We start from the raw sequence: 9,572 nt of genomic DNA, 5'->3' as shown, positions 1-9,572 counted from the left end.
TGGTCACCGCGCCTACCGCGATCTCCTCCACGGCCCCGATCTCCGCCCGTCAGAGCGCTCTAGCGGTGGGTGCATGACCGGGCTGCACTGCACTGCACTGCACTGCACGGGGGAGCCGCGGGTCTGGGGACGGGTGAAAGGGGGTAGCATAAGCCCCCTAGCAATAACCCCCCAGCGCGTGATGAAACCTCCTACGGTATAAGCCTGATTGTGTTCATGTACGTGTACAATGTATGTGCGTGTGTATGTATGTAGAACTTTCCTAATTGGGGTCTGTCTGTACGAGTATGGTAGCGCATTGCACCCCTCATATACACAATAGGTCAGGCACTGCTGGTAGAGCACACAGCAATGCCTCCGGACGTTCCGGGATCGAGACCTGTCAGAGTCGACCATCTTTCCAAAGGTGATAGGTGAAGATGCCTCGGATCGATGGGAGGTGACCCGGGATAAAATTAACCTGTAAGCTGACCAGGGACGGAGTTGAGCCGTCGTCGATCCGACAGTTCCCAATGTAATTCGATGGTGGGTGTGGAAACTGAGTAATCTACTGGGCGCCCCGATACACCGGTAAAGGCAAGGTCTGCCAGGTAGCGGCCACGGGGGGGAAAATAAGACCCCTCTGTCCCACACATTACACACCTCAACCCAACAGGACGGAATGGCAGGTATGGTCACCGCCTACAAGGCAACCCCGCTCCACCCCATACTACTCCGGGCTCGTTTTGGCTATGGCATACGTGCTCGCCGAAGCCGCCGAAGCCGCCGCCGGAGTGTCTTCTGTATGATTGTGCTCCGGTGCTTTGCCGTTGACGGTTGACAGTTGGCATATGACAGTTGGCCGTTTTAAGAAACGGTCTTCCAACCTTCTTAACCCTCGGTTGCGTTTCCTGTACGCTGGAGGCTGCCCCTCGCTGCCGCACTGCCGGCTTGACAGTCGGCAAAAGCGAGAGTGCATTCTCGGACCTTAGACAGCCCCCACAGCCCCATTGACATAACATGTGCAGACGTGCATACAGACGGCGGTAGCGTGCCGCTTGCTTTTCTGTATATGAAGGTGTCAGTCTCTTACCTCTTCTCGCCTTCATGCCCCTTTTTGTGTCGTACAGACTCAGACAGAAAGCGCTGCACCTAGCCGTGCCCAACATGCTACATCGTTCAGGTGATGGCCAAGGCCCTGATGCGGGGGGCCGGCGTAATTCTCCGCAGCGCAATCGGAATTCAGAGGGCGTCATAATGCGTGAGGAGTTAGAGGCACCGCTTACGATTTCCTGCATCAGGATTTGGATCCTTTTAATGAGGCCGCGAGGGCAGGCCGCGCTCCTTTACGGCCAGCATTCTATGACCCTATCCTTGTTGGATACGTTGAATGCGTCACAAACGAAAATTGGTAATAAATCAACTCATGCAGCCTGCGAGTCCCCGGAGCCCTTGTGAGGATATCTCCCGGTGGTAGACAGAAAGCATGTGCAGCCCGTCTTAGCATGTGCAGCCCGTCTAGGTTAGCGGGTTCCGCAGCGCGTGAAAAGGTGTCGAGCGGCCTTGGGTACTTGAGTACTTGATAGTTTTACTGGTAAATATTATGACCTATACTTTCATATTATATATTCTGGTTCTTTGACAAGACGGCGCTGCTGCCTTACCGATGCTGCTTATGTGTATATTTGGCGGTGTTGTTCGGGACGGCGGATACGCGTCGCGTTTTGCACCTCAGAAGCTTGGGAATTAACATGCTTCCACATATCAAGGTGCTTTTGTGATAATTTGGCTTCCTAACGGCGGAACATGGCATTCCAGCTGCCGCGGGAAAATGGCCTCGGGTCTTGCCGCATGAGCCTTTAGGATGCGCCTTTAGGCTGTCGGCATCTTCATCATGAAATTCGCCTATTAATTGAAGGAAAACTAGTGGACAAGTTACGCTGCTGGTTCAGTTTCCTGTGAGCCAATTGATCTGTTCGTATCAGTCGGTTGGCTGCCTGGTTTTTTTTCGCAGTTTTGGGACTGCCGTGAAGGCCGCATTACTACGCACATCCCACGATATTGAAAATCGAAGAATGGGTTTGGTAAATTTGGTTTGACAAACCTACAAGAGGGCGGGGGCAGCGTAAGGAACTAAGCATTTTCATTGATGGGATTGTAGTGTCTGGCTAGTTATGGCTGTTAGCATCGCAGGATTTTCAGGACCGGAAATTGGTGGTGAGGGTGCTCGCAATACTGCTGTTAATTTTGACAATCTGTGCCGTTGAGTATCGCATCTTCCTTTTGACGTGGCGCGCGGTTTTAGCACAAGCACAAATTAGGGCAGTACCGTACATAAATTTCTTCTTCGCGTCAGAAAAGTTGGAGTGTCGTATTTCGCCCCGTCCAGTTCTGTCCCTCAGTTGAACCTCAGTTGCCGATTGGTGCTGTATATTGTGCTATGTATATATGTAGGTGTGTACGTATGTATCCATGCATGTATGTCCTGCGGTGGCTAAAAGTTTTTAAGTCCCTGGCCCTAGAACCCTCTTCTCTGGGACGGGGGGCCGGGCCGGACGGCGGTGCCTCTCTTGGACGGTTGTGTAGCTCCTAAGATTGTACGTATTTGAATGGTGGCTTTGTGGAATTTGCATATGGGTGGCTTGGCAGTGGAATGCAGGTCATGCAGGTGAATACTGCTTCCTCGATCGAGAATATTCGCGAGTTCGTATTCGGGTGCATGTGGAGGGCTGCATGTTGCACAAACATGTGCATGCTCTGCGATGAAATGTAAGCACATGCATAGTCTGCATAGTCTGCATGATCAGCTTATCGCCGGAACACGTACAAAGTGAGCTTCACTGCGCGTACATAAACATGCAGGTTTACATATGTGTGTGCGTACACTTACATACATACGCTTACACACATCCTGCTTGCTTTTCACAGCCTTAAATCGTGCAGAAGATTACATACATTCATACATACATTATATTAGGTTAAGCATTACTGGTAACGCGCGACCATGCCCCGGGATCGAGACCTGTGAATTTCGGAAATTCTTCCGATGTTGGAAGATATTGCGCCCCTACTCGATGGACGGTGGTGAGCTGGGATAAAGTTAAGAGTTGGGCCGCTGTCGACCCGGCAGATTCCACTGGATGCTGGTGGTGGGTGCGGAACCTGAGCGATCCACTGAGAAGTCGACTAGGGTGACTAGATGAGGGTGCCCCGAAATACCGGGGAAGGCAGGGTTTCGCAGGGTAGCTGCCACGGGTGAAGATATACCCCCCTGTTTCACGCATCTTACGTACGTACACACAGACACGTAAAGAGAGTGCATGTGTGCAAAGTGTAACGTACACGCAAAAACGCAACGCACCGGCTCTGTTGGCGATGACACGGCTTGTGCCGATACGGGCGTTCTTGTCGATGATGGCCTTCTGCACCAGACTGCCCGCACCAATGGCCATGGGTGGCACTGGCAGCTCACTCGAGCCTGCTCGGGCGGGGCGGGGCGGGGCGGGGCGGGGCGGGGCGGGGCGGGGCGGGGCGGAAAAAGGGCCGGAATGGTAAATGACACGGTGCGGTGGCGGTGTGGGAGCCGCAAGGCGCAAAAACAGGTAGGGAGGGAGTTTGCGAGGGCTTGCGGTTCAAAACACGGAAGGTGGATCACAGAGCTCTGGCTAGCTCGCGTTGCTAATTTGAGGAGCTCTCCATGGAACGAATGCGCACAAGAATGGATGGGAGATGCAAAAAGACATTATGTGTGTGTGGTTGGGGTTGCGTGACCCCATACCTGTAAAACTACCCATACGAGCCGAAGGCCCAAGGGCAATACTTCAACGCCTAAAAGCCACGAAGAACATGAAACATCAGCCCAGACTATCGTCCAAAAGGGGTAACTGAGTTTCGATGAGCCCACATACGTTCCAACATCCTCGCAAGACGTACGGGTTCCCATTTCATGGCCTCCAACATGCTCTGTTGATGATCGAATCCCTCTTCAGCACGAATATCATTATAGGCTGGCCATTCGAATAACACACGTTTTTCATCCTCGATTCGGCTATTAGTACCACAACAGCGGCAAAACCGCTGCCCCCTGGGGACATGGTACTTGCCCCTTCGTGCTCTGTTTGCCTCCAAAGCCCAGCAACATAAACGAAACTGCATTAGCTTACGATGTGCTAAACGAGGAATGAAAACCTTAGCATGTGTTGGCCACATGACGACTGCGGCTCCCGAAACGGGCAGCCCCATCCAGTGCTTATACTTCGCCATTTGCACTCCCGGTTGCTTCCCATCTGATGGGTACTCCTCTGGCAAGATCGTCAAACGGTCCCAGCCGCTCATCAAACGTTCCCTTAGTGCCGTTATCATCGCTCCTTCGGGTAGAGGCCTACTCAACAACGCTCCTTTAGCCCCATGACTTCTTACGGTATTCCGCTCCAAATGTTGCACTCCAAGAAGGAAAACAGTCGTAACATTGAGGTTCCCCAACCCTCCCATTCCGGGTTGGTCAGGGCATCGGTTATCTCCTGCCGTAAAACTGCATGGGCAATGGACCCCACTTGCTTTTGAAGGCGGTTCCAGAAACGGAGGATCTGTTTCACCATGTAATACTGTAAGGGGAGTTCAGGTGGGATGGCCGTGCCGCCCCCACTACCTGCCTCATGAATAAAATCTGCAGCTGGACTGCACTATCCTTTAAACAGGCATCGAACATGCCCTCCGCAAGGTTGGCTTTATCCCGCCGCCTCCCCGCCCTGTCTACGTCCTCTGCCAGCGCAAAAGGGCCCCACGCCTGGCAGCCATACAACAGAATTGCTCGGACTTGGGTTGCAAAGCCCCGTATTCGCACGTCGGGGGCAAACAGCTTCATTTTGTCCAGCTTTGCGCTTAAGGAGAACATAACGGACCGACCTGTATCACATAACTGCTGACGGCACGCACTAAAAGGCCGTTCTGGCCCGTATACCAAGCCCAGATAGCGTGCGCTATCTTTGGCAGGTACTACCTGGCCTGATAGCCGTAACTGTTGACATCTCTCGCTAAGTTCCGACTGCTGGGTGCCATCACATGCAAAAACAAGCCTTTCACACTTTGAGACATTTGGTCGCATCCCAAAAGCTTCGCAAAACAAGAAAACAAGATGTAGCATCTCAGACATTCGCTCTAGTGACGTCGCTAGCAGACTAGCATCGTCTGCGTACAACAGTATGGAGACGCGCTTGCTGTCCACAAGGGGTGCGTCATACTTACGTACTCCAGCTTCTACAAGGTCATGAGTATCAATCAGATCGGATAGTGTCTCAATGAAGAGTCCAAACAACTCCGTAGATAAAGGACACCCTTGCTTCACTCCTTGCTTAGACTCAAACTCTCTCCCCACTTTCTCATTTACCTTCATCACCATGGACACCTTCTCGTACGCTTTTCTCAGAGCATCTAGCATGGGGCCGCTAATCCCCCTCTCCTGCAACCGAAGCCACATGTGCTCGCGAGGCACCCTATCAAAGGCCTTCTCAAAGTCAATCTGTACTATTATCAACGGCGGCTGCCCCGCGATCCGATGCCGCCTGACCAGGTGTTGCTTGACAAAGAGGTGGTGAGCAGTGCCAAAACCCCGCCTGGAGCCTGCTTGGCATGGGTGCCGCAGGTCCAGTATTTCCCCAGCACGTACCAGACGGTTAAGAATCACTGACGCATAGCACTTCACAAGTGCTCTTGCCAGCTGCAACGCCCCGATAATTTCCTGCCACCAACGGGTCACCCTTCTTCAAAATTGAGGATACCACCGTTTTGGTAAACTGCTGTGGAAAGTCACCAGTTGCCCTGATGTGCTCTAACAAAAGGTGCAGCACTGGAACGATACAGTTCGCCTCCGTTCCCTGCCTGTTGCCATGTTCTAATGCCGTACGTGTCGGACATCATACCTGCAGCCGCAGAGACGCCATAACTAGGCCTTGTACTTCTGATGCGCGCAAACGCTGCTAGATGAACTTCATTGCCCTTCCGGAACAATGGACATACATGCCCTACTGCTGCTGCTGCTGCTGCTGCTGGTCTAATAATTGGGAAAAGGTGGGGCGGTGCAACCTAAAAACGACTCCCGTTGAGCGAGTTCTGGATGTTACAAACTGACAGTCCATCCAGCGGGACTACGACCGTTAGCGTTCAGGTTCAGGTACCACCCATCTACACATTCAGTTGTTCTCAGCAGACGCCAGCAACAAGCCAACCGCTACATCGCTGTCGCTCTGTTCCCTGAGGGATCTCAGGTCATGCACGCACTAAATGGGGTGATCACGGACCTACCTAATGGGACCTGCGACAGCACGGAGTCGGTGGAGCGCATTAGTACCCCCCTGCGGAAGGTGCTGATTCGAGTATTTGCGGGTCGCAGGCCTGAGGGTATGCAAGTGGGGGATGGTGCATTATAGAGGAATGAGGAATGCCAAAGCGCCCGGCAACACATGCTTGCTTGCAGGGTGCGGCTTGGCCCTGGCAAGGTCGAGAATAAGTCAGGTCCTTTGTGGGAAGCGTTTTGCAAGGCACGTAACGCAATGACTCATTCATACGATTCGGAATCGTGCCAAACGTTGTGCCCGAGCAGCAAATGATGCAGATAGAATGCGTGAGTTTGTGGTTAGGTGCAGGCACGATCAGCGTGCATTATGGCGGGCCTTGGGAGGGCAACTCAGGGAGCGTTGTGCAATTGACGACTTGCATGTATTTCGGGATCACTTTGCCACCTTGTTAAACGCAGGAGGTGGGGAGACGGGTGTTGAAGGTGCACATCGGCTTCTTAACTATATCTCCTTTTTTGGGGCCCCTTTGGGAGAGGGCGCTTGGCAAGCATGTCGGACTGTCATGGACAGGAGGGCATGGGCAGCTAGCATCCTTGGATGAGCCTTTCACCTTGGAGGAGGTAGCGCGTGCTGTCGGTAGGTTACCAAACGGAAAGGCTCATGGGCTCGAGGCCGTACCATCGGAATGTTACCGTTAACATGGCAAGCATACGCACGACTTGCGGCAGACGAACGAAGCCCTACCCTATGTAATATGTATATGGATACGGAACGGGCTATAATCCTTTTCACCTTTCGGCGGCCTTCCCGACGGCATGTTCAGTGTTCAGGACGATTATTAAAGCAGCAGCACGTTGCCTAGCTTTGTGAGACTAACGACCAGTCCTTTGATCAGAAACAGATGATTTGACGAGAAACGGTTACCACGTGCTTAGCAGATGCAGGGATCATGTGTTTCGACTTGTTCTTTTGGAAGACCGCCGTCTGTCGGATTTCTTAAATGGTTTTTTCTTTACATTATCTTCGTATCCAGGTTATTTTATGCATGAATGTGATGTTTTTAATATCATCTTAATAGCTAGGGCATCGCGATTCATTCAATGGGTTGTAGTTAGGATACAGCTCCGCACAGCAACCTCAATTGGTTCAACCGCGAAAAATACCATAATTAATGTGATGTGATAATAGTAATAATCTGAAATCCCAGATTCGGTATGCGCGGCTTCAGGGCCAACAGCTAGCGAGCCTGCTAGTGATTACGAAGCTTTTCATGCATACAGTAACATACAGGTAATATGTCCATCTTAGCATAGCATGTCATGTTGAGGTTGTTATCTTCAGGTTCAGACTGGTCTGCGGCAAATGTAGCAGCACTAAACAGCACGATCAGCAGCGTTAACAACGCTTAGCGAGTTTCAACGCACACAACCAAGCAAGGATTACCGCAGGCAGTGAAAGGATTGTCAGGCCCTTCAGGGGACCTTGCTAAGCCTAAATGTGCGGAGCTGCAGATGACACAGAGAATAGGTGCACCTCGTTCATTTCAGTTCTACAATCGACACGTTTTACACTTGTGGTCCCACTGATAGCAGGTTTTGCGCGAAGATGGGTTAATGGCACTACTGGAAACCGCCAGCCAACGGTTTTTCGGTGGTAGCCTGCCGTTCTGTACGACTGAAACTACTGAAACAGCGGCGGACGCAAGTCAAGGGCGATACATAAACGAGCAGTCGGGGAGCTTCTGTACCACTGCGATCCCCCAATCGTCCGGGCATCGCGGGGCGGTCAATAGATAGATAGGTAAACCTTTAGGTAGCTGCAGAACCTAAACGATTTGGGACGGGGTTACATTTACGCTTGATAAACAGCTCCATATTGTCTTATCAAGTATATTTAACCTCCTGGTAAGCTAAGATTTGAGCTGTTCATCTTAAGGATCTGGTTGGGCGCACCGATGCATCGTTGTCCATATGGACATTTGGTTTTATGTTTAACTTGTCATGCCAACAATAGACGCTAGCAGCCTTCATCCTAACAGAATTGATATTATGTATTGCGCTCTTTTCCAGAATGGCAGCGTGCACGCTCATGCACACGGCCTCAGTGCCCACCGGTCTCAACGGCGTCCCGCTTGCTCCATGCCCTGTACTATAGCCACAGGTTCCTGTAAGGATGACGGAGCGTTTGGTTTTGCTCCTATCCTGCTGGCTGATGGTTATCTTGGGATGCCTACGTACGACTGCCAGCGCCGAGCGCAGTCTTCTCCAGGCTTACCTAGAGACATTTCCGCCTTACGGTAGGTCGCATCGCCCCGCTTGGATAAAATCATGGATTTTGCGTTTCCAAGGCATGGAAAAGGAACGCTGGGCTCCATACATGGGGCTGGGCATGTATGTACTTCATGCGTTGAAGTCCACACGAACGACGTGTTTACTCGCTCGATTCATGTTGCTGCTGCTGTTGCTGTGCACAGGCTGCAACCGCGACCCGCAGCAGTCCCGCTTCCGCCTCGACCCGATCTACACCGTCAGCGGCAACCGCGTGTGCATGACTGCCCGCGTGGTGGACTGCGCCAAGCCGGGTTCGGACTGTTGTGACCCCAAGATTGACTTTTACAAGATCGAGCTGGACGTGAACAAGCAGTGCAAAGGCGCCGTGACGGGGGTCACGGTCAATGGAAAACCGGCCCTAGCACCCACATTCGACCCCTACGCCACCAACGATACAAAGGCAGTAATCAAGCTTACGGTGAGAGTAACACCTGAACACCTTTTTGAACACAAGCACAACAATGCGTTCCTTGCTTGCCTCCCTGAAACATAAACCTGATGCTTGGGAGTTGGGAATGCTAATGTTCTCCTGGTCGTCCCTTCCGTCGCTCCCTCCTCAGGGCCTGAATCTTGACCTGACGACTGCGGACGGCGCTGTGGTGTGCATGACGCTGGGCGGCTCGTGTCCCTCCATGGAGACACTCTGTGCGGAGGGCAACGGCTTCTGCAAGTATGCTGTCGTGCAAAGTGGAACGTGTGATTGCTGCCCTGTGGGCAAGCTAGGCTTCTTTGCGCCGCCACCGTCTCCGCTCCCACCCAGCCCTTTTCCCCCAAGCCCCTCGCCGCCTAGCCCTCTGCCGCCTTCACCCCGTCCTCCCAGCCCCTCGCCCCCTAGTCCGATGCCGCCGAGTCCCCGTCCGCCGTCGCCGCTCCCACCGTCGCCACTTCCGCCCAGCCCAGTACCACCCAGCCCGTTGCCACCGTCACCCAAGCCACCCAGCCCGCTGCCTCCGTCTCCGCTTCCTCCCAG

The 9,572-nt window shown here is 52.7% G+C and overlaps 2 protein-coding genes across 2 annotated transcripts in view; both read left to right on the top strand.

Moving 5' to 3' along the window:
* Positions 1–1,135, top strand: part of VOLCADRAFT_91314 (uncharacterized protein) — a gene marked incomplete at both ends in the record, with an annotated part of 4,973 nt that extends 3,838 nt beyond the window's left edge. The window contains 3 exons of the mRNA XM_002950831.1: positions 54–65; positions 656–668; positions 1,110–1,135. Of these exons, the coding sequence (XP_002950877.1) occupies positions 54–65; positions 656–668; positions 1,110–1,135 (51 nt within the window). The remainder of the gene's footprint in view (positions 1–53; positions 66–655; positions 669–1,109) is intronic.
* A 7,309-nt stretch (positions 1,136–8,444) lies between these two features.
* VOLCADRAFT_91313 (uncharacterized protein) overlaps positions 8,445–9,572 on the top strand; it is a gene marked incomplete at both ends in the record, with an annotated part of 7,452 nt that continues 6,324 nt past the window's right edge. Inside the window, 3 exons of the mRNA XM_002950830.1 lie at positions 8,445–8,568; positions 8,746–9,020; positions 9,163–9,272. Coding sequence (XP_002950876.1) covers positions 8,445–8,568; positions 8,746–9,020; positions 9,163–9,272 — 509 coding nt within the window. The remainder of the gene's footprint in view (positions 8,569–8,745; positions 9,021–9,162; positions 9,273–9,572) is intronic.

Source organism: Volvox carteri, assembly GCF_000143455.1.
Source record: "Volvox carteri f. nagariensis unplaced genomic scaffold VOLCAscaffold_20, whole genome shotgun sequence".
Classification (NCBI taxonomy): Eukaryota; Viridiplantae; Chlorophyta; class Chlorophyceae; order Chlamydomonadales; family Volvocaceae; genus Volvox; species Volvox carteri.
This window is presented reverse-complemented; position numbering and strand designations above follow the sequence as displayed.